This window comes from Helianthus annuus, chromosome 2 (genome assembly GCF_002127325.2).
Source record: "Helianthus annuus cultivar XRQ/B chromosome 2, HanXRQr2.0-SUNRISE, whole genome shotgun sequence".
In the NCBI taxonomy this organism is placed as follows: Eukaryota; Viridiplantae; Streptophyta; class Magnoliopsida; order Asterales; family Asteraceae; genus Helianthus; species Helianthus annuus.
The window spans coordinates 11,985,523-12,010,203 of record NC_035434.2 but is presented as its reverse complement, the minus strand read 5'-3'; the positions used below and the strand labels follow the sequence as shown (position 1 = coordinate 12,010,203).

Below are 24,681 nucleotides of genomic sequence, written 5' to 3'. Positions count from 1 at the left end.
TAATGAAAACATTTATCTGTTATAGTTATAGCTAATAAGCATAGTGGAATTAAGGTGTTGGATAAGACTTTGTCTTTTTAAGTGGTGACAGTTCAAACCCCTATGGTATAAAATAATGTGTAATTTAAGAGTAGATTTGAGAGTAGGTGAGTTGCCAATTTTTTAAAAGTAGTTAATAATATGCGTATAATAAATACTTATGAGATGTTTAAATAGAATGAATATTGTAATGTCGGTCAATGTGTACATTACAACTAGTATTAATATATCCAAACAATGGGACAACACTTGTAGGTTTAGCGTACATGATAGTCAATTGTGGCCAATGCAGGTCAGTAGGTCACCAGAAAATTGGTAACATGTTTGCATACAAACAATATGTGTTTCAATTTATCTTCATGCTAGTCGTTTTTCTTTTTCTTTTTCTTTTTTTTTTTTTGAAAAATTTGATCTCTCTTAATTTTATTGTTTATTTATGTATTTTGTAAATCTTGGTAAATATTTGCAAATGTAAATAAAATAATAAATAGTGCCAACCATGCACCATCAACAACACCAAAGAACAAAATTTATCACTTTTAACATGTTGTATATTATCCAACAAAATTTAGAAAACAAAACAACACCCAATTATTTTCAATAATTACAAAAAAGTACCAACAAAAGTGGCATGTTTATAATATCTATTTGTTAAAACAATCCAACAAGTAGTAATATTTGCCTCTTTTTTCTAAATACCATATTCACATGAATATAGGCATTAATTAGACAAAGAACAATGATAAAATATTTACATCTCATTTGATGTAACGTTACACCAAAAAAAAGGTGAAGTCAACAATTCCACAAATAGCCAAATACATACAAAATACCACTAACCTAAGATTTACATGTATTTTTAAAAGGAAATTGAAACCAACCTAGATAAAAGATCAGTGACGGATCCATGAATTTTTTTCAGGGGTTCCTTTTGCTAAATTTTCAATAATTTTCACTAATTATTTCCAGATCATACAGGGTTTACATTAAAATTTTCCATTTTTTCCAAACCAATGAATTCCTAGGAACCTAGAAACCCTCTCTGGACCCACCACTGCAAAAGATTGGTATCATAAATTTATGTTGTTTATATATGAAATAATACACAAATAGTAGGTCCAATGATGTTACTAAGCCTAAAATGTATGTGATACCTGAAAATTGAAATGTTTTGGGTCCTATTATGTAAACCTTAAATTGGACAACATTTATTGGAATGAATGTTTAGTTATATTTTTCTTTTCTAATTCATTTTGTTTATAATGTATAAATATTTTTATAACATTTTTATAATGTTTTATACAAATTCGAATATATTCTTTAATTTTTTTTACTTTTATCTATATTTCAATATAAGTTTTATCAGTTTGAGTCATATTGTCATAATATATTATATAATATACACATTATTTTTTAATAATTTTTTTTTATATCAACATTCATTATAATACCATATTGGTTTTATATGAAACATTATATATTGCAAGTTATATAAGAAAAATAATACTGAAAATTAAAAAATAGAAAAAAAAAACTAAATGCTCACATCAATGAGATGTAATGTACTTAATATATATATTCTTTTCAAATAGATTCAATTTTTGTTTATTAATGTGAAGTAAATTACACAAATTATATAAATTATATTGTGATTTATGCTTGGTTATAAGGTTTTCAAGATGATTTATAGAAAAACAATCTTCACAAGTTTTTTTTTTTTTTTTTTTTGAACATTGACTTTCAATAAAACTGGCGGGCGCTCAAAACACGAGCACCGCCAAAATTACAAAATCATATACAACGGATACTTAGCCCAATCCTTCCAAAGTATACATTTAAACTTCAATCTATTTCTTAACCATAGAAAAGCCTTTGATTTAATATCCGCCACAACCTCCATAACCTTCAATTCTTTGTTTTCAAAAATTTTAGCGTTACGAGCATTCCATATCGCCCAAGACCCGATCATAACAATACCTCTCACTACTTTTTTTCTCCATTTTCCTCCATGAACATTTTTGTATAAGCAAAGTAAATCATCATAGTCATAAGCAAATATCGGATCTAACCTGCACCACTTGCTTATACCACTCCAAACACCATACGCGAAACCGCATCTAACCATCAAGTGATCCAAATCCTCATTCTGCATGCTGCACATAGGGCATAAACCGTCTGATAAGTTAACTTGTCTTCTGATCAAAGCAGCCTTTGTTGGTATTCTATCCTGATCGGCACGCCAGACATGAATATTAATCCTCAGCGGAACCCAAGCTTCCCATTTAAAGTTGGTATCCCTCGTCCCATCTCTATCCTTTGATAACAGAATCTTGCAGCCAACAACCGTGAAGTTTTCATTAGCACCGTCCCCCCAAACCCAAGTGTCTGCAGCCGTCGATAACTTGCAGCTCAAGAGCATTTTTTCGAGATCTTGATACTCCGATATTTCTGCTACTGTATGCGGATATCTATACCAATTCGCCAAGAACCTTAACCCATTACTTCCAATCCCAATTCTCTCTTTAACCAAACACTTTTTATTTTTATCAATCTTGTACAACTCAGGCCACCTATTTTTTAACACCACGTCCCCGTACCATAAGTCATTCCAAAATCTCAGCTTACCTCCATTGCCCAGCTTGCCCTTAGACCAGTGAGTAATCGGCTTTCCTTGGACTAGAGTCGATTCCAAGGCAGAGACCAACGACTTCCAACAGCCTGGTAAGGATTTCTTAACCGGCAGGAAGCTCCAAAGACCTCTCCCACAGTGAATAAACTCAATAAACCTTCTCCATAAGGCATCCGATTCAATATTGAATCTCCACCCCCATTTCGACAAAAGAGAAACATTAACATCTCTAAGACGCGAAATACCCAACCCCCCAACTTTCTTTGAGGTTGTCACCTTCTCCCATGCTACCCAGTGAATTCTTTTAAACTCCTCCGTGCCGGACCATAAGAAGTTCCTCATCAACGCTTCTATCCGATCTACCACTTTCCCCGGCGCCTTAAAAATAGATAAATAATATATAGGGAGGCTAGATAACACCGATTTTATAAGCGTCAACCTTCCTCCCATAGATAAAGAATTAGCCTTCCACGAAGAAAGCCTATTCTGAACCGTCTCTATCACCGGACTCCAATTGGAACATCTAGACATATTAGCGCCAACCCGAATACCCAAGTAATCAAAAGGAAGTGCCAACTATTTAATGTTGAATACGGTTATTATTTAATGTTATTATTAGTTATAACCAACTATTTATGTAATATATAAAAAGGCTATGTACGTTGGCTAATCCGACATAGCCAAGTGTATTTTTGTGGTTGGCACAAGGTTTTTATATTTTTAACCTTTAACTTTGTTATTTACGTGTTTAGTCATTCTACTTGAACTTTCCTAATATAAATGTTTAGTCTATCTACTTTAATAAAGTGTTTACCACCAATGATCTCTAGATCAAGTGGTGGAGGGCGAGGCATTGGTGGGCAATGATAGGAGACCCAGGGAAACCTGGGTTGGATCCTTGAGCCAAACGGGTTTTACCGGTAATTTCACCGTCGTGCCTACGGGCGGGTGGGTTACCGGGTTTTCCCCGGAATTGGTGGTGGACTCGGGTTACTCTCGGAGTACTTCGTTTGTTCAGTGGGTGCCCCGAAAATACTCGAGATTGAGTTTGTTGGCAGTTCAAAAAAATAAAAATAAAGTGTTTACCCATTAGTTAACTCCTCTTACATACATGCCTAGTCTCTCTAATTTAACTGTTTTAATATACATGTTTAATCCATATACTTTTATTCCTTTGAGTATTTTGGCTTTTAATGTTTTTTCTCGCTAATGCGACGAATTAAACCGACTCCAACCGAACAATGTTGATGTCGGTACATACCCGATACTTTTTTTCTTTTACTATTTCATCTTTTAATGTTTTTTTTCAATACACGCGTTAACGTTTCGATGTTGTTTTTTGTGGTTTTAAGTTGCAACTTTATCGAGTGCCTGTATTGTTATTATAATCTGACTTCCGCCACAATCCGCGTGCTAAACTTACTAGTTTTTCTAATAAGGCAATAAAAAGTTACGATAATAAAACAATGCTAAAGCATAAGTGTTCCTAAACACACCAAAAAGTTCAAGTTTATGTTCTTTAAAGCAATAAGATGACACTAAAAACAAATATACAAGTTGAAGAGATATGGGACTGGACCCCTGCGGGTTGAGGAAAACCCAAACTCAGCCCACGACCCGAACAACTGGCTAAGACAAAGCATTCGCGGGGCCCACTCGCCACGTCGGATTCACCAGGACAAAGGAGACCAAAATGATATCGTGAAAGCGACGTGAGGCCAATGACGTCCCACAAACCACTGTATCTCTGAGCTACATTAGTGGTTATCGCAGAAGAGACAAGAAGTACAACCAATCACGATGCACGAATCCATGCTCCTCTCAACTTCCATTAGCAGTTAACACGGAAGAGACAACAAGCACATCTCAACAACGATGTATGGCCAATAGCAGGTTGTGGAAGCACATCCTCCTCTACCACCACTAACGGTCAACAGGGGGAGCAAGGGGATATTCTGATAGTTACGTCTCGCCCAATCAATTCTCACCATCCCGGCTATAAATACCATACTCCATCCAGGTGAAAAGACCCTACACACTCTTTACTCTCAATCATAACTTACTCACCTAAGAACAATAGTTATTCTCACGCCGAATGGTGGTTATGAGAAGAACCCACAACCTCTCCTTCTTATAACGAGACTCATGGTGTTGTTTAGTTTTACAGATCAATCCATCAGAAGAATTCATGAAGATTGAAGCCCAGTAACCTCCTGAGCATTGTCTAATGCATCTAATTAGACCAGTATTTCTTCACAGCTCAAACTAAATTAAAATTACACTAATCAATCCAATCTAACTCATATTTCTTATATATTTCAACCAAAAGATTAATAAAACATTACCACTATTCAATAAATTATCATAAAATTAAAATAAATCACACCTAACTAGTTGTTTATTAAAATGCTATTGATCAGAAAATGAATATACCAAGAATGGGACTTGTCTTATAAAGGGTAGTCCTATCAATTTGGCTTTAAGTCTTGTTGATTTGTTGCTTCATCATGTTGTTTTTCAATTATAAAACCAAAGTTTAGAAAGAAAAGGAACTCCATTAAAGCCAAAAGCATGGTTCCTTATACTTTATTATAAAGCTTCTTTAATTTTGCATGAAAGCTAAAAACACATAAAACATGTAAAAAAAGTTATCTTCTAGCATTATTGTATCTAACATGACATATGAAAAATAAACTTTATTATAAAAACAATATGCGAATACTCGTGCTATGCAAAGACTCCAGTACCCTGGAACAACTTTATTAAAAAGAGGTCATAAAACAAATATCTCTTTCATATTCACAATTTATTAAATCATAGTCACAATAAAACATAGATTGACGTAATAATCAAAATACAAATACACAATCTGGATTAAAACTTTTATATTACAAGAGATCATAAAATATATATAGGTAAACGATTTATATTAAACAAAGGGATTGCGTAAACACTATTAATTAGTTTGAACTAAATGTCTAAATGTATAACTATTAACTTGTAAAAAGATTTGGATTATGCTAGTTTGAAACACGACATAAACCTAACATAAAACTTAGGGTTTAATCTAAACATATTTAGACTACTTTTGGATTAAACTAGCGAACACCTTTAGCTGAGTAACGGGTTGAAACAATTGACTTTTTAAATGAGAGATTCTATTTTTATTTTTTTTTTTAAAATCTACTCAGCTTTTTTAAGCCGTTAAAAAAAAAACTCACCTTTTTTAAATTAGGCAATTTATATGATGTGTAAATGATTAAACATATTTAGATGACTTTAAAATCTTTGGTTTAATACTAACTCATTTTAACGCATCTAACACAAAAAGTAACATAACATATATTGAATTTGAAGGTAAGGGTGTAGAGGACACTTGTCAAACTATCTAAATTGAATCAACCAATAAGGGAGTGTCACCTTATTTTTACCCAAATTGAACATAAAGTACCCAAATCATTTGCAACAGTGTTTCTGAACTACCCAAAGCAATGTTTTCAGAACCGGACATCGAACTGGTGCACTCATTGGTTGGACCGGTTCAACCGGTTTGATAGGACCCACGACAGGGCAATCTTATAAATATTTTTAAAATAGATTTAATAAAATTCCAAAAAAAAAAAAGATCTAGTCCAACCATTAGAAAACCTGGTTCGACCACCTAGTTTTCCGGTCCGATTGCCGGTTCCCGGTCCAATACAGTTTCGATCAGATATGCCTAACCGGACCGATCTAGCCACCGATTCAGTTTTCAAAACCTCGACCCAAAGTACCCCCCCCCCCCCACACACACACACACTTTTACCATAACAGTAGTATATTTAAAAGTGGATCAAGTAATACATTGAAACAATTCACTTTTCATTTTTTTTTTCAAATGAAAAAATTTATAAAATGTAAGTAAATGTATAACATATATTTAGATAACTTTTAAACCTTTGGTTTGTGATCATATTTTACACTAAAAATACATGAATTGTAAGCTCTAAGGACTTTCCCGCCACAAGAAATTGTAACAAACAACTAACCATTTTTAGCTATCAAGAACAACACCTCTTCATTTTTCTGCCAAATTCCCCCTTTTTTGCGCCAAAATTCACCCCTAATCTCTCATCTGTATCTCACGCGTGCGAAACCTTAGTTTTCCGTTTTGTTTCTTCGATTCTGATCCTTTCAGAAAAAGAAACAATACGAAACATCTTTGATCATAGAACGAAAGAATCAACAAATTTTAGGTACGTTATTCATTTGGTTTGATCCGCTATGTTCTTTTGGTGTTTTTGTGTGTCAATTATTATTTATTTGTCATCATTGTATATCAATTATTTTTCGTGTTATGAATTTACATCGAGATAGTTGGTAAACGGGCAACAAGTTGCGCCGCTACCCCTATTTGAATAGCAAAACTAAGTCTTTTAAAAACTACGTCCATAGATCTCGGGGTCATAACATTACTATGCATGCATGACCCTTTGTACTCAACGAAGTAGCTCTGACGCCAGAAAACCAAAAGTATCAAAAGCAAACGGGATAAATACGCATTTTTTGCTATATGATCACATGCATAAAAAACCTAATTATATGATCTTTTCGGCTCCATAATTTGTGTTGATAGCAAAAACCGAACCATTAAAATTTAAAATAACCGAAACTAACCATAACTGACAAAACCAAACGGTTATGGGTAAGTGAAAATAATTAACCGACCATTTGGTTATGGTTATGGTTAATGTGTTTTCGTTAACAAACTTTAACCGAAATTGAACTAAATCTTATATATTTGTGATTTTCCATCTTTCATACCTCTATTTCCAGCTTTTATACCTCCATTTCGAGTTTCGAACATTTAAAATCACGTGGCAAATGTCCATAACCTAGCTTGGAACACCATAACGGAACGAAACTCAGCTGGAACAAAACTAAAACTAAAATAAAATAATAGATTGGACAATTAACTAAACTTAACCCAAACCGACTGCAGTGGCGGACCCAAGAATTATTTTCTGGGGGTGCGAACGAAGGGTTCAACCAAATTTTCAAGGGATGCAGTCGGGATTTTTACCTCGAAAATACACTAAAAATTTTTTTCAAGGGGGGCGCCCTTGACCGACGGTCAACCGGCCCATGCTTAACCTACCATCAGTTATGGTTATGGTTAAACCTCAATAACCGAACCGAACTGACCTTGCACACCCCTAGCTAATTCAGCAAGATGGTCTTATTTCTCAAACTAACAACAAATTCTGATTTGTTATCATATAGTGCATATTGAAAACGCGATTCTCGGCTGCATTGGTGATCGGTTGCTGAACAGCGTAACGTATTACTTCTTGTACTCTTGGTGTTCATGGTACCAGATGCACATTTCAACTGCAATCTGCATATAGTGAATGTCACAGAGATACCAAAAAACATTTGGAAGTTTTCACTTGTTATGAAGAGGTGCGGGTTCAATATAGAAGGAGCGACCAATCCTGGTCCTTCTCGTCCTCCACGTCCCACTGCATCAAAGTCGATAAAAATAGGAATGCGACGAGGTTCTGAAGGACTTATAAATTTCGGACAAAGTTTAAAAACCGGTGTCACACGGGCCGTATTCTCTGAAGATCTTAAAGTATCCGAGAAAAAAATAATCGATCCACAAGACAAAAATCTTCTAGTATGGAACAAGTTTTTGGTCTTGTCGTGTATTCTCGCAGTGTATGTGGATCCTTTGTTTTTTTATATCCCGGTTTATCATGATAAAGAAAGATGTTTAAAAATACATAAAAGTTTAGCACACTACATTACAACTGTGAGGACCATAGTTGATCTTTTCTACCTTATTCGGATCGGTCTCCAGTTTCGCACAGCGTATATTGCACCATCGTCTCGAGTTTTTGGGCGCGGTGAACTTGTTATAGATCCTGGACAAATAGCGAGGCGATATTTGCAGCGTTATTTCATAGTTGACCTTCTTTCTGTACTACCTTTACCACAGGTATTGCTTTCTTAATAGAGTAAACTTCCGTTTTGCTCCCTGTGTTTTGGTCATTTTAACGGTTTTGCCCCAAGCCTTTAAAAATAGCCATTTTACTCCCTGATGTTTTGGTTTTGTTGCAAGTTTACTCCCTGCGGGGAGCAAAATGGAAAAACAAACAATTTGGATGGAGTTAGAGGCGGGGAGCAAACTGGCAAAAAAACCGAAATATTAGGGAGTAAAATGGCTATTTTTAAAGGTTTGGAGCAAAACCGTTAAAGTGACCAAACCACAGGGAGTAAAACGGAAGTTTACTCTTCTTACTGTCATGGTTGTAAAAATCTCAACTTGCATCCGATTAGTCGCTGATTAATCGCTAGGTGGTGGTTCACTGAGTAATTTTCCTCTAATCCGCCATTAACTGCTAGACGGTCAACGACGGCCCTAGACAGTTCTAATTAGCTAAAAATCGACGGTTTTGGAAATTTTTATGTGTATTTGTCTTGCTAAAAAAATACACATAAAAATGTGTGTGTATATATATTAAACTGAAGATTACATATAAAAGAGTTAATTACTGTTTTCGTCCCTGTGGTTTGTCAAAAATCACTATTTCAGTCCATTAGTTTAAAAATTGCGATTTCAGTCCCTATGGTTTCACTTTCTTAACCATTTCAGTCCCTGTGGTTTCACTTTCATAATCATTTCAATCCATTTATTCTGTTAGTACAGGGACTGAAATGGTTACGAGGTGGACTGAAATGGTTACGAAAGTGAAACCACAGGGACTGAAATCGCAATTTTTAAACTAATGGACTGAAATAGTGTTTTTTGACAAACCATAGGGACGAAAACAGTAATTAACTCCATATAAAAATCTCAATCCGATTAATAGCTAGTAGTATGTACCACCCCACCGGCCAACTAGCGCCTAGCGATTCTTACAACACTGCTTAATATCAGATAGTAGAAAATCAATGTCCGTTATCAACGATGATCTTATTTGCAGATTGTTGTGTGGAGATTCCTTCACAGATCGCATGGTTCGGCTGTGTTGGGTACAAAAAACTTTTTGTTTTGGATTGTAATTGTGCAATACATTCCTCGGTCCATCCGTATCCTACCGCTATTTTCGGAGCTCAAAAAGACCGTTGGTGTCATCACCGAAACAGCTTGGGCCGGTGCAGCTTATTATTTGGTTTGGTTTGTTCTTGCTGGCCATGTAAGTTTCTTTGATCCCATAATTTATTGTATAGAATGGTTCAAGCAATTATATTTAGGTCTGTAAATGAACCGAGCGAATATGAACACAGGTATGTTCGTGTTCGTTCATTTAACTTTAACTGAACACGAACATGAACATATAACCGAATACATTTTGTTTGTTCATGTTTGTTTATTAAGAAAATAGGCGTGTTTGTGTTTGCTTATGTTAGTTCGTTTAAACGAACATGAACCTAAACAAACCGTTCGCAAAGGCAAATGAACATAAACAAACAAACTTAAACGAACATAATTTAACAAACAATAAATAACACAAATGAACATAATTAAACAAACATAAATGAACACAATTGACTAAACATAAACGGACATAAAGTAACTTTTAATTCCATTGCAAAATCCATTTTTTATTACTAGAGGGCTCAATTACCAATTAGTTGTATTTATATAAGTAGTTAGCAAGTTCCTTTAATGTTTAATATACATATAAGAGTACATTACTTTTTGAGTCCCTGTGTTTTAGTAGTTTTAACCACTTGAGCCCAAAATTTAAAAATTTAGCGCCCTGAGTCCCTAACCGTTCATTTTATAACGTTTTGAGTCCAATTTTGTTCATTTTATAACATTTTGAGTCCAATTTCGTTAAAAAAATTGGATTCAAAAGGTTAAAATTTGGACTCAAAAGGACTCAAATGGTTATAGAAAAGCGTCTAGGGACTCAGGGCATTAAACATTTTGATTTTGGACTCAAATAGTTAAAACCACTAAAACACAAGGACTCAAAAAGTAATTTAATCTACATGTAAATATAACTACTCATGTATTTAAATTGAAACGAACATAAACAAATGTAAATAAGCAAACATAAATGAACGAATAAAATGTGTGTTCATGAACAGTTCATGAACCATGCTTCCTTGGCTGAAATTGGCATCTGGGTTGTAACAAACCGCTTCCTCGATGCCAAGGAAGCGGTTTGGAGTTACAATCCAGATGCCAAAAACCGATTAGGTAAGGTAAACTAAAAGCCATCTTGATATTGACAGATCTTTGGGGCATTCTGGTATCTGTTAGCTGTGGAACGAAAGAACTCGTGTTGGGAGCAAGCTTGTATAAAAGAAAAGAAATGTGAAATAGAGTATCTTTACTGTGGATATGAGGAATCTGAGAGCTATAAAGCTTGGATGAGTGTCAGTAAAGACATTCTTGATGAACATTGTGTTGAAAGTGAAGCTTATGGAGAATTTGATTATGGGATTTACTTAGCTGCTGTACAATCTCAAGTTGATTCTTCTGAACAGTTTATATCTAAATATTTTTACTGTTTGTGGTGGGGCTTGAGAAACTTGAGGTACAAGTTAAATTTGTTATAAATAAACATGTAATAATGCTCTAATTATGATTATGGGTGCAAACGGGCCGAGCCGAGCCTGAGCTCAATTGGGCTTGAGCTCGAGCTAGATTAACTTATGAGAGCTCTAGCTTGAGGTCCGCTCGGATTAAGCTTTGTTTCAAGGGATATTGGCCTCTAATAATCCCTACTAGATGTCGCCATTGGCAGTCCCACCTTATTCCCCCTGCTAGTCCCACCTTTTAACTATTTTTCCTCCACGGACCTCAGTTAAAAAAACTTAATGGAGTTAAGTTTTTTCCCGAATTACAAACTGACGTTTTAGGGCTTTTGATCAGAACGAGGATACGAGTCTATTGATGTAAAACTTACCTCGAAACGGTGCTCCAAACGACTTGATTTTTGTTAATTGGAAGTTTAAACAACCGAATTAAAGCACCGTTTTCGTCGTTTGGAGCACAATTTCAATGTAAGTTTTACATCATTCGACTCGTATCCTCGTTCTGATCAAAAGCCTTAAAACGTCAGTTTGTTAATCAGAAAAAAACTTAACTCCGTTAAGTTTTTTAACTCGGGACCAGTGGAGGAAAAATAGTTGAAAGGTGGGACTGTCAAGAGGAATAAAAAAAGGTGGGACTGCCAATGGCCAATGACATCTAGTAGGGATTATTAGAGGCCAATATCCCTTGTTTCAAAGCTTGAGCTCGGCTTGTTGGTAGTTTCTCACGCTCGAGCTCGGCTCATTTATTATCTATTAATTATATATATAATAAAAATAATAGACTTGCTTAGGCTCGAAAGCTCGATAAATGAAGCTCGAGCTCGTTTACTAAACATACTTATCTTTAGGTTCAGGCTCGGCTCGTAAACAAGTTTAAATAGGCTCGGCTCGTTTACTAGAGAACTTTAAATAAAGGATAAATGTTATTAAATATTAACACAATAAATAAGGGATAAATGTTATTAAATATTAACAAAAACTAATATTACACTAAGGCTCGTTAAGGCTCGATGAGCCCGACGAGCTTCACATGCAAGTATCGAGCTCGGGTTCGATAAATAAACGAGCTTTATTTTACGCTCAAGCTCGGCTTGTTTGCACCCCTAATTATGATTAAAAACGATATTGTTCTGATTAAAAAAAAAAAAAAAAAAAAAAAAAAAAACTAAATCTTGAATGAAATGAGTTAGCCAATTTTTTTACCCATTTATGAGTAAATTTGCAAGCTAGAATTGTTTAATCTCACTAGTTTGTTAATTCTCTGAGCCTCACTCATTTTTTTTTTTTTAATTTTGTACAATGGTGTTTAACAGTACACTCGGACAGGGGCTTGAAACCAGTACATATGCTAAAGAAATTATTTTCTCAATCATAATTGCAATTTCTGGGCTCATACTTTTTGCACTTCTCATTGGCAACATGCAGGTTAGAAAAAGGACTTCAATTTCTGCATTCATACTCCTTCAAAAGTAAATATAGATGTGGTCAAATGGATACGCTAGGCGGGTCGAGTAACGGGTCAAACGGGTTGGGATGAAAATATTGGATTTGGTCCCTATGGTTTACCGAAATTTTGGATTTGGTCCGTAGCTTTTCAGAAGTTCACGTATGGTCCTGTGGTTTGCACTTTGTAACGCATTTAGTCCCCGGTCAACAAATATAAAGGTTTTAGCATGTCCAAGTTAGGGACTAGCGTTACAAAGTGCAAACCACGGGGACCATCCGTGTACTTTTGGAAAAAGTTGAGGACTAAATGCCTTACAAATAGAGGTGTACAAAAAACCGGTTTTAGGACCGAAACCGAAAAAAAAAACTGAAACCGGTTTCTTGTTAACCTTTTTTTAAAACCGGTTCTAACCTGAACGAACCACCGGTTAGTATACTGGTCAGGGATCGTGATCTTCGAAACCAGTTTATAAACCGAAACCGGTTTTAAAAAACCGTTTTTTTTTTTTTTTTTTTTGCACAAACCGGGTATAAACCGCACCGAGCTGGTTATACCAGTTTGGGTTCCCTCATGAAAAACCGGTTAAAAAAACCTAACCGTTTTTTTTTATAAACCGGTTTTTTCCCAAACAAAAATAACCGATTCGGTTAAAAACCGGACCGTTTAAAAAAACGATTTGTACACCTCTAGTTACAAAGTGCAAACCATAGGGACCATCTGTGTACTTCTGAAAAGCTAGGGAACAAATGCATAATTTTGCCAAACCACAGGGACCTTCCGTGTACTTTACTCTAAATATTTTAAAGATAATTGTAAAAACTATATTATTACAAAAAAAAAATCTGCAAACAAAATTAAGCGATTTCAAAGGTTTCTACGCGTTTGAATACACTTTGGACGAATTTTGTTTACTTGACCCGTTTGGCCCAACAAACATAACCAAAATCGACCCATTTACTCAACTGCTACTTGTTGAATTCAGTGGCGAAGCTTGAAATTTTCCACCGGGGGGTCGGAAGCCACCGGACCTAAAAGTATATACCTAATTTTTTTTTTATAAAACCGGGGGTCGAAAACGTATATACCTAAAAAAAATTCTATACGAAACGTACATACATAACACTACTGAGCGAAAAGTTCGGAGGGTCCCCCCTCCCCCCCCCCCCCCCCCCCCCCGCGCGCGCGCCCCTTCATAGCTTCGCCCCTGGTTGAATTGGTGAGTCAATGCTCATATCTGTGATCACATGCATTGACTAAAATGTGAAATTTGCATTTTGGAGTAATAAATCCTTTGTATTGTGATATATTCTAAAAGAGAAACATATGTTTTGGTTTTTTGATAGACATATCTTCAATCCCTTTCGGTTCGCCTAGAGGAGATGAGGATCAAAAGGCGAGACTCTGAACAATGGATGCATCATAGGTTGCTTCCTCAAGAACTCAAAGAAAGAGTACGTCGTTACGATCAGTACAAATGGGTCGAAACAAGAGGCGTAGACGAGGAGAGTTTGGTCCAAAGTCTACCAAAAGATCTCAGAAGGGACATCAAGAGACACCTTTGTTTGAATTTAGTCAAAAGGGTAGGTACATTGACCTCTTTCCAACATAAAACTAAAGTGTTAGTTATTATGATCATGGCTTTGACCATGTTGACTTTGTTTGACCATATATGTTGACCTTCTTCAGGTTCCGTTGTTTGCAAATATGGATGAACGATTACTAGATGCCATATGCGAGCGTCTTAAACCGAGTCTCTACACTGAATGCACATATGTTTTAAGGGAAGGTGACCCCGTTGACGAAATGTTGTTCATTATTCGTGGTCGGTTAGAAAGTGTCACTACTGACGGCGGTAGAAGCGGCTTTTTCAACCGCGGTTTTTTAAAAGAAGGTGACTTTTGCGGCGAAGAACTGCTTACTTGGGCCTTGGATCCAAAATCAGCAGGTAATTAGAGAAAATTGTACCAACCCATTTGAAATATTTATGTTCAGTTATTTTAGTTATGGTTAAGTTATTTTTCAGTTTTTTCAGTTATTTCATATGGAATAGAGTAAATTACAAGAATCGTCCTTTATGTATGTCACTTATTGCAAACTGTGTCCTTTATCTTCAATAATTACAGAAAACGTACTCGATGTTTGCAAACCCTTGCAAGTTATGTCCTTTAGCCCTAACTCAGTTAATTTTTTATGGTTAAATCTGACCAAATGAACCCCACATGAGGGTATTTTGGTCATTTTACTCTCATATGGGGTCCATTTGGTTAGATTTAACCACAAAAATACCCTTATGTGGGGTCCATTTGGTCAGATTTAACCATAAAAATTAACTGAGTTATGGTTAAAGGACATAACTTGCAAGGGTTTGCAAACATCGAGTACGTTTTCTGTAATTATTGAAGACAAAGGACACAGTTTGCAATAAGTGACATATGTAAAGAATGATTTTTGTAATTTACTCTATGGAATATTTATGTTTTCATCCTGATTAACATGTGCAGGTAACCTACCACCATCTACTCGAACCGTAAAAGCGTTAACAGAAGTAGAAGCTTTTGCGTTAATCGCAGATGAAGTAAAGTTTATCACAAGTCAATTCAGGCGAATTCACAGTCGACAAGTTCAACACACGTTTAGATTCTATTCACAGCAATGGAGAACATGGGCAGCGAGCTTTATTCAAGCGGCGTGGAGGCGCTATTCTAGACGAAAAATTCTAGAATTGCATCGGTTGGAGGAAGAAGAAGACGACGACGAGGAATACCAAGATTACGATGATGACGATGATGAGCATGATGACAATGATATTAACGAAGAAAGCGCGTTGATTAGAGGACGCGCATCATCATCTTCGTTTGGTGCTACAATGTATGCATCAAGATTTGCAGCTAATGCCATGAAACAAGTTCAGAGGAAGCGTGGCGTGTCGACTGGCTTTATTAGTCTCCAGAAGCCTTCGGAACCGGATTTTGCTGCGGATTAAGGCGAATCATTGTTTGTTGGTTTTGTATTAAGATGGAAGTTTACTTATAAGTTATAATCGGATGCGGTTTAGATGTGAATCGTGTATGTTGTAGTCGTTTTTTGATGTAATATAGGCCCTCGAGGGTTGATGATACTTGATTCTCCAAGCGTTGGTGAAATACGTCTTCATATGTTTTCGTTACTTTTTAGGTTGCAAGGAGATTGTTTTTATGATTTTAAGCGTAAAATACAGCGTATAAGACTCATGTCGTGAGAGAAATACCTTTGTATATGATATGAGCGGGTACTAGAAAGGCTACAAAGGATGAAACATAAATGCATAACTAGGGCTGGCATATCGTGTATACTCGTACACGATAAGACATGACACGAAAAGACACGATACACGAAATCCCATACACGAACACGACACGATATACACGAAAATTACCTATTAATACCGTTAACACGAACAAAAACACGAACACAACATGCTATCTGAGAGTTACAGAGGGAGTTTAGGGTTTTTTTTTTAATTGAATGAGGAATGAAAATAGAAAGGAATTAAGGAACTCATACGCACATGGCTGATGAGTTTTATTTAATTTAATTTCTTATCGTGTACTAACGGGTATTAACAGGTAAACAGGTATTTAACCTGTTTATACACGAAAATTAACAGGTAATCTCGTGTCTACCTGTTTGGTACACGATACCTGTTAAGGCCATATGCGATACCTGTTAACTTCGTGTAGGTTCGTGTCGTGTATTTGTGTAAAATTGCCAGCCCTATGCATAACATATAATATTCCTAATAAGGTTCAAAACATAGTCTATCAAGGTTTAAAGTTGCAACCTCTTGGTCAATAACCTGTTTTAAGACACACATTTAGCCTAGCTAGACAATCTTCTAATATTACACACCATAACATGATCTATTTAGCCAACACAACCACGTCCTTTACCCATGAGTTCATTTTGACTTTAGTTTCGAAGAAGTGGTCGATTAGATTCTCTCCAACAAGATGCAACACATCCACACACCTTTTAGCCCTTTTAGATTGTTCTTGTGCATCCGCGAGCTCTGCACGTCTCTTTCTCAAACAGATTTGGGCAGCCTTTTTAGCCGAAAGGGTGTTTGCTTTCATTTCCATAAGCAAATTGTACTCTTCACTGACCTCCTTTCTTTTACGGATGGCGTCTAGGCGAGTTTGAAGCCATGAGACATCAATGTTGACTGCCTTTATATCCGACAGCCGATTCTCTATATCTTCAAGTTTGTCAAGAACATCATTGACTTGAATCCACTTGGCAACTTCACACACAGCCTCGAGGATTGGTGATCTCAAAGACTTTGTTTTGATTACACATTTGTCTGCAATGTCACCGTGTTTCTCGAAAATGGCTTCAAGAATTTTTGCAACATCACGCTTCACTGTGTAGCCTTGGACACAAACTATGTCACTTCGACGAGATGAGAACTTTCCCACCTATGTATTAGAGAGGCGACTAAATTAGCGGGTCGGTTGGGTTATGGGTCAAACGGGCTGGGTATTTTTTTTTAATGTTTTTTAAATACTAGTGAAACCGGTATTTTTTTTAATGTTTTTTAAATACTAATCGTTGAAATGTATAAAATAATTGATAGGTAGGGAGATACATACATACCAGCTCACATTGTTCCTGCTTGGGGTCTAAGATAACTACATCATCATCATCGTCGTCATCAAGTAACTACAATGATAGATAAAGACGTGTTAGTCTACATACAAAGTATAAATAGAATAAAGAGTTGTTGATGCTGTTTACTTGTTTTACTTTTGATTTTAATCTGATTTTGTTCTCCATCTGCCATGGTTGTAAAAATCCCGATTAGTCACCGATTAATCACTAATCGGAGGTTCACCGATTATTGGCCGATTAATTGCTAGGCGGTCAACGGCGGTCCTATTCTAGCCAAATTTTGGTGAGACGTCGGCCAAATTTCGACCAAACCTTATTAATTCCTTCCAGATACTTAAAAAAATGGGTTACTGAGGGGTTAAAACATGTCTACTTTAGAAAACTACATATAAAAATGTATGTGTATATATATAACTAAAAATTACATATAAAAATCTCGATCCGATTAATTCCGATTAATCCCTATTAATCCCGATTAATCGCTAGTCGGTACCCCACTGCCCGACTAGCGCCTAGCGCCTAGTGCCAAGTTGTCGAAATAGTATTTGTGTTTAAGCATTTACAAGGTAGAAAATGTTTAAAAATAAGCAAAGTATAGCAAAAAAAACTAGTGTGCATGACTTACTATCACATCTTTAGGCGGTTCAGATCGGTTACAATGGCTAAGGTTAGCTGATAATCCAGACAGTGACTGAGCACCCGATGGGCCAATGGGCATGTTCACATTTTGGTCAATATCAGCTTGAACTTCACCGGTTTGACCTTTATCAAATTCAATTTGAGTTACCATTTCAACTTGAACTTCAACATATTGAGTTGACTGATTGTCCTCTTCAACGTCATCATTCAAACACGGTCCATTGTCACACATGGAACTCTCGAGATCAACTAAATAATCCGTGGTAACATATTTTATAGCCGGTGTTATTGCTTTTTCAGGGCTACATTTCAGTTGTTGCTCGTGTGCGTATAAAACCTGTTGTGTTAGGAAAATCATGTTAATTTATTTGCGTTAAAACGCAAGTCAACAACTTATTATGCAGTTAATGCGGTAAAATATCGGATATCAGTAAAGGACCATATTTGAAATATAGGTTATCTCGTTGAGATATCGGTGGGATATTGGTAATTTAATATAATGCAGAATTTATATATATAGCAATTTAACACCAATAATTCAGTGATATATCGGTTATATCGGTCAAATATCGGTCAATATCGCCGATAATATCGGTACCGATATTTGACCGATATTTTACTAAGGGACCGATATGACCGATATATCACCGATATCTCACCGATATTAACTGCATAGAACTTATATAAACAGTAAACAAACGTACCGCAAGAAAAGTCAAAGGGCCATTATAGGGCTCCGTACCATTCCATTCCTCTTTCGTTCTCTTCAGGCACGTTATGACGTAACTACACCAATCCATGTTAGGTATGTCGCCTTCATTCATAATCGATGCGAGAAATTTATGATTAACAGTTAAATTCTTGGTACATTCACCAACGATCGAGTTAAAGACAACAAGGAAGTTAAGCTTGAAAAGCGTTCCACCTTTTCTATACGATTTAAGCTTTTCAATCACGTGTTCGAAACTTATTTTCTCATGAATGAACTGTTTCCTCCATTCTTCTCTAATAGCATCTTTTTTTGACAACCTTCGCTTTTCAGAGACGGTAATTTTCCCCATAGGCACGCCGAAAACATCATGAACCTTTGAAGGCGTGATTTTGATTATACGGTCGCCAACGTTTAACTCGTTGCTTTTAGAGTGAATTTCAAGAATTGTCCTTTATCTTTATACACATTTTCAGGCGCTGTCCTTTATGTTCAAAATTGACGAGTTTTGTCCTTTTTGTTTTCATATCATACACGTTTTGTCCTTTAAGCCTAACCCAGTTAGTTTTTTCAGTTAAATTTGGTCATGTGCTTTGCACATGAGGGCATTTTTGTCAATTCAAAGGTTGCAGAAGCTTTGAGTTGTAAATCTGCCGTCGAACTTACCTTTAAATTGACAAAAATGCTCTCATGTGCAAAGCACATGACCAAATTTAACTGAAAAAACTAACTGGGTTAGGCCCAAAGGACAAAACGTGTATGATATGAAAACATAAAGGACAAAACTCGTCAATTTTGAATATAAAGGACAGCGCCTGAAAACGGGTATAAAGATAAAGGACAATCCTTGAAATTCACTCTTGCTTTTATGATCATAGTTGACCAACAACCAATACCCTAATCTTCTTGGTATGTTGGGTATGCTAAAGGATTTTAAAGATTCAAATCCCATATCTCGTATATCAGAAATCTGAGCATCGGTCAACCCTTGTAACGCGCAACACAAGTTTTTTGGCTCGTTTCTCGTTTTAATTTTCGTGTTTGTGTATGGTACAAATGGTTGTCTATCCGTTCCTGATCGTTGGTTTAAGCTTCTTCTTACCTGGCGTCCGGAAGCCTATCGATAAGAAAGAAAGCATTGCAAATGTTACAAGTTTTGAACTCACACGATGATTTCGATAACATGTTAAAAGTGTTGAACTCACACAATGATTTCGTTAACATGTTATTCCTTCATCCACACTTTTAACAACAAGATTCAAGTACGGAATTTAAGCGAGCAGATCGTGAGTTACTTTAGATCGATTCGCTAAAAGCTTAAATCTAGTCAGGCTCGCAAGCCTACACATGGCCTTTTATTTATATAAATTTTAGAGTTAAATGCCATTTTAGTCCCTGTGGTTTGGGCCATTTTGTCAGTTTAGTCCAAAGGTTTCATTTTTAACCTGTGGGTCCAAAAAGGTTTCACAGTTGCCATTTTAGTCCACTGAGTTAACTTCATCCATTTTTTCTGTTAGCGAGAAGGCCAATTCGGTCATTTTATATGGCTAAATTGTTGGAAATATTATAGATAATATTCAAGAGGAACATACAAGTTGGTATGTTTCCTCCATCCCACATTGGTGGAGTGATTGAAGTTTGGGTGGTTTATAAGGGATTACCCCTTATGGGCCTCCATAGTGATAAATGGGTTGAGAAGTGGGTGAAGCCCACACGCGCGCCGAGCCGAGCCGAGCCGCGAGCTCGCGAATGGTCGCGTTTGAGGCGCGAATGGGCGCGTTTGAGGCGCACTTTGCACTTCGCGCGAGGAGCTGAGGAGCTTTTATTTTTAGCTAAGGTCTGGTCAGGTGGGTCAGATTTGTGGATTGAATGAGATAGAGAGATAGAGATTAATTCGAAACAGTGGGGGTTATCCCATACTGATTCGAATTCGTATGGGATAACTATACAGTAATCGAATTCGTGTGGATATGCATCCAGAAAAACGAATTCGTATGGGATTGGTATATCTCTCCCCGTTTTTCTCATTCTCTGGTATAACCCACAACTATAAATAAAGGCTTCCTGTTACCCATTCACATACACACAATTTCGCAGCCTACTCTCCTCCATCTGGGTGTTCGTGTTTTCGTTCCAGCTTCTGCGTTTTCTGGTTTCCATTGCTGTTGGAATACCAGATCAGTTCTGCATTAAATCCTGGGAGTTTACGCTGCAGCTCACAACAATATGAGCGTGTAAAATCCTTTAAGGACAGGAGTTTTTCCGTGCAGTTCAAGGCTTTCGTTCAAGGATCTTCGTTCTCACTCGCCAGGTTGGTTTTAATTTACTTGTTCTTTAAATTCGTCCGACAACGGGACAGTCTCCTTCTACCTTTCTTTAATCAGTTTGCTCAAGTTGGAACAAACTGGTTTGGCTGATAACTCGGTAATTAATAAATTAATTGTTTGATTAAATTATTTTCAACAATCTTAAAGGATTTTATTTTGTGTTTTAATCAACAGAATTAATGGACTCTGAACTACCAACAGCCAATCTGAGATTCATGAATCAAGAGTTTGTCAAGTTGGACAGATTCGATGGTCAGAACTATACCCGCTGGGCGGACAAGGTTAAGTTCATGCTAGTTGTGCTGAAACTTTACTATATCCTTGATCCTGACTTGCCTGCAATCCCTGATGACCCTCCTGGTGAAGCAGGAGAGCTCCCAAATGAAGATTTGGCAAGGCAAAGACTTATCCGTAAGGAAGCTGAAGATCTTTGCCTGGGTCACATCAAAAATTCCCTTTCGGATCGTCTCTATGACTTGTACGCGCCAATAAAAAGTGCTAGAGAATTGTGGAAAGCTTTGGAAGATAAGTACAAGGCTCATGAAGAAGGTACTAACAAATACCTTATTTCCAAGTACCTAGACTTCCAAATGGTCGATGACAAGTCAATCTTGGAGCAGGTGCATGAACTCCAAGTTCTTGTTAACAAATTGACTGCACTTTCTATTCCGCTGCCAGAAATATTTCAAGTAGGGGTTATTATTGCAAAATTGCCTCCTGGTTGGAAGGATTTCTCAAAGAGAATGATGCACAAGTCTGAGGACTACTCTTTGGATGAACTGTTGAAGCACCTTCGAATTGAGGAGGAAACGCGCAACAGGGACAAAAGAGGTAAAGTCGGATCGAGTGTGAATCATGTTGCTGGTGGATCTGGTCAAAAGGGAAAAGGGGCATCATCAAGGAATAAGAAGTTTACAGCACCAAAGAAGAAAGAATTCAAGAAGTCACAACACACTAACAACCATCAACCAAAGAGGTCTGGTAAATGTCATGTTTGTGGAGAAACAGGGCATTATGCACGAGAGTGCTCTCAGAGGAAATCTGGATCCACGGTTGGTTCTACGAGTGCTATTGATGTTGAGAAAGTCACCAATCTAGTGGCCAATGTGGGTCTTGGTGAAGTCAACATGCTTTCTCAATATACACGCATTGTGGCATGTAGAGGATGGTTTTTGGATTCTGGAGCCACTGTTCATGTTTGTGGGAATCGTGGCTCGTTTCTTACTTATGCTCCTGTTCCTCAAGGAACAGTGGTGGTATGTGCTGATGGACATCGTGTAGAGGTTCGAGGTAAAGGCACGGTGCGTCTAAACTTCAGAGATGGTCAAGTGGTTACTCTTCAGGACGTGTTGCATGTTCCTGGTATCACCAAGGGTCTTGTTTCTGCTGATAAGTTTGATCGGAATGGTTACAAGCTGGTTATCAAGAATCTCCGTGTGAAGTTTTCTCTAAATGACATCTATGTGGGTCAAGCAAAGAACACGGGTGGAATGTATCGTCTTGACTTAGCTGAAGATGGGATTGGTGAAGAAGAAGATTCGGATCAAGGGGGCGTTTCTGTGATTGACGGGTTTGGGAATGAAAGTGATAGTGATAGTGGTGGTAGTGTTAGTTCTAGTATTGGTGAATGTAATGCAATTGGTTTTGATTTGAATGAAATTATGTCTTCTGATTATATCGCTTGTTCAATTTCTTTATGGCACAAACGTTTAGCTCATACAAACATTAAAAACATTGAAAAAATGCAAACTAAAGGTTTATTAAAATTAAATGATAAAGACTTTGAAAAATGCGAAACTTGTGTTAAATCAAAATTCACAAAGAAACCTTTTCCAAGTGTTCCTAAACGCAATACATCACTACTAGAACTAATTCATTCAGATATTTGTGAACTGAATGGAGTTCTTACTCGTGGGGGTAAGAGATACTTTATCACTTTCTGTGACGACTCGAGCCGATACTTATATGTTTATTTGTTGCATTCAAAAGACGAAGCTTTTGAGGCATTCAAAATATATAAGGCTGAGGTTGAAAAACAAAAGGAGAAACGCATTAAAATTCTTCGCTCGGACAGAGGCGGAGAATACTTTAACCGAAGGTTTGATGCATTCTGCGAAGAAGAAGGCATCATACATGAGAGAACTGCACCATATACTCCCCAACAAAATGGTTTGGCTGAGAGAAAGAACCGAACCTTGGTAGAGATGGCTAACTGTATGTTAAACCAATCGGGTCTACCTCGTAATATGTGGGGGGAAGCTGTGTTAACCGCATGTTATGTTCATAATAGGATCACTAGTCGTGTGATACCTACGAGTCCATATGAGTTATGGAAAGGAAGAAAACCAAACCTAGAGCATTTGAGGGTTTGGGGTTGTCTTGCTTACTATCGCGTACCTGATCCAAAGACACTTAAACTGGGAGAACGAGCTTTCAAGAGTGTATTCATTGGATATGCTTCGCATAGTAAATCTTACCGATTGTTGGATGACGAATCAGGTATAGTTGTAGAATCCAGAGATGTGGAATTCTTTGAGAACAAGTTTTCTAGAGATGATGAAAACTCAAATGGCACCACAACTTCTAGTACTTCTGAGAAAAGGGTTCAACCCTCACCAATAGTTGAAGAACCAAGGAAAAGTACTAGAGTTAGAAAAGAGAAAAGTTATGGAGATGATTTCTTTTCTTACCTGGTTGAAGGAACTCAAAAGAAAGTGACGAGAGAGGTCATTTTTGCTGTAAATTTGGATGATGATCCTAAAACTTTCAACGAGGCAATGTCATCAAGAGATGCTCCTTTGTGGAAGGAGGCAGTCAATGATGAAATGGATTCCATTATGGGAAATGGAACTTGGGAGTTAGCTGATCTACCCAAGGGCCGTATTCTCTGAAGATCTCAAAGTATCCGAGAAAAAAATAATCGACCCACAAGACAAAAATCTTCTAGTATGGAACAAGTTTTTGGTGTTGTCGTGTATTCTCGCAGTGTATGTGGATCCTTTGTTTTTTTATATCCCGGTTTATCATGATAAAGAAAGATGTTTAAAAATACATAAAAGTTTAGCACACTACATTACAACTGTGAGGACCATAGTTGATCTTTTCTACCTTATTCGGATCGGTCTCCAGTTTCGCACAGCGTATATTGCACCATCGTCTCGAGTTTTTGGGCGTGGTGAACTTGTTATAGATCCTGGACAAATAGCGAGGCGATATTTGCAGCGTTATTTCATAGTTGACCTTCTTTCTGTACTACCTTTACCACAGGTATTGCTTTCTTAATAGAGTAAACTTCCGTTTTGCTCCCTGTGTTTTGGTCACTTTAACGGTTTTGCCCCAAACCTTTAAAAATAGCCATTTTACTCCCTGATGTTTTGGTTTTGTTGCAAGTTTACTCCCTGCGGGGAGCAAAATGGAAAAACAAACAATTTGGATGGAGTTAGAGGCGGGGAGCAAACTGGCAAAAAAACCGAAATATTAGGGAGTAAAATGGCTATTTTTAAAGGTTTGGAGCAAAACCGTTAAAGTGACCAAACCACAGGGAGTAAAACGGAAGTTTACTCTTCTTACTATCATGGTTGTAAAAATCTCAACTTGCATCCGATTAGTCGTCGCTGATTAATCGCTAGGCGGTGGTTCACCGAGTAATTTTCCTCTAATCCGCCATTAACTGCTAGACGGTCAACGACGGCCCTAGGCAGTTCTAATT

At 36.9% G+C, this 24,681-nt stretch overlaps 2 protein-coding genes across 5 annotated transcripts; one reads left to right on the top strand and one right to left on the bottom strand.

Annotated features, from left to right (window-relative positions):
* The first annotated feature begins 8,098 nt into the window (after positions 1-8,098).
* LOC110910825 (putative cyclic nucleotide-gated ion channel 9) lies at positions 8,099-15,712 on the top strand. Of its 4 annotated transcripts, none has more exons than XM_035979232.1 (8): positions 8,099-8,648; positions 9,637-9,849; positions 10,898-11,202; positions 12,517-12,628; positions 13,994-14,230; positions 14,337-14,595; positions 15,152-15,395; positions 15,483-15,712. In XM_035979232.1, exons 1-8 carry the CDS (start codon positions 8,103-8,105, stop codon positions 15,631-15,633), a joined length of 2,067 nt encoding a protein of 688 aa, XP_035835125.1. In that variant the 5' UTR covers positions 8,099-8,102; the 3' UTR covers positions 15,634-15,712. The 4 variants fall into 4 exon arrangements, with proteins under 4 accessions (XP_035835125.1, XP_035835123.1, XP_035835114.1 ...); XM_035979230.1 differs by having other exon boundaries at positions 15,152-15,424; positions 15,488-15,712; XM_035979221.1 differs by having other exon boundaries at positions 15,152-15,436; positions 15,488-15,712.
* Positions 15,713-16,407: 695 nt separating this feature from the next.
* Positions 16,408-19,034, bottom strand: LOC110910815. Its single transcript, XM_022155406.2, has 4 exons — positions 18,641-19,034; positions 17,923-18,273; positions 17,283-17,348; positions 16,408-17,104 (listed from the first exon to the last, which is right to left on the bottom strand). Exons 1-4 carry the CDS (start codon positions 18,995-18,997, stop codon positions 16,550-16,552), a joined length of 1,329 nt encoding a protein of 442 aa, XP_022011098.1. The 5' UTR covers positions 18,998-19,034; the 3' UTR covers positions 16,408-16,549.
* Positions 19,035-24,681: the final 5,647 nt, after the last annotated feature.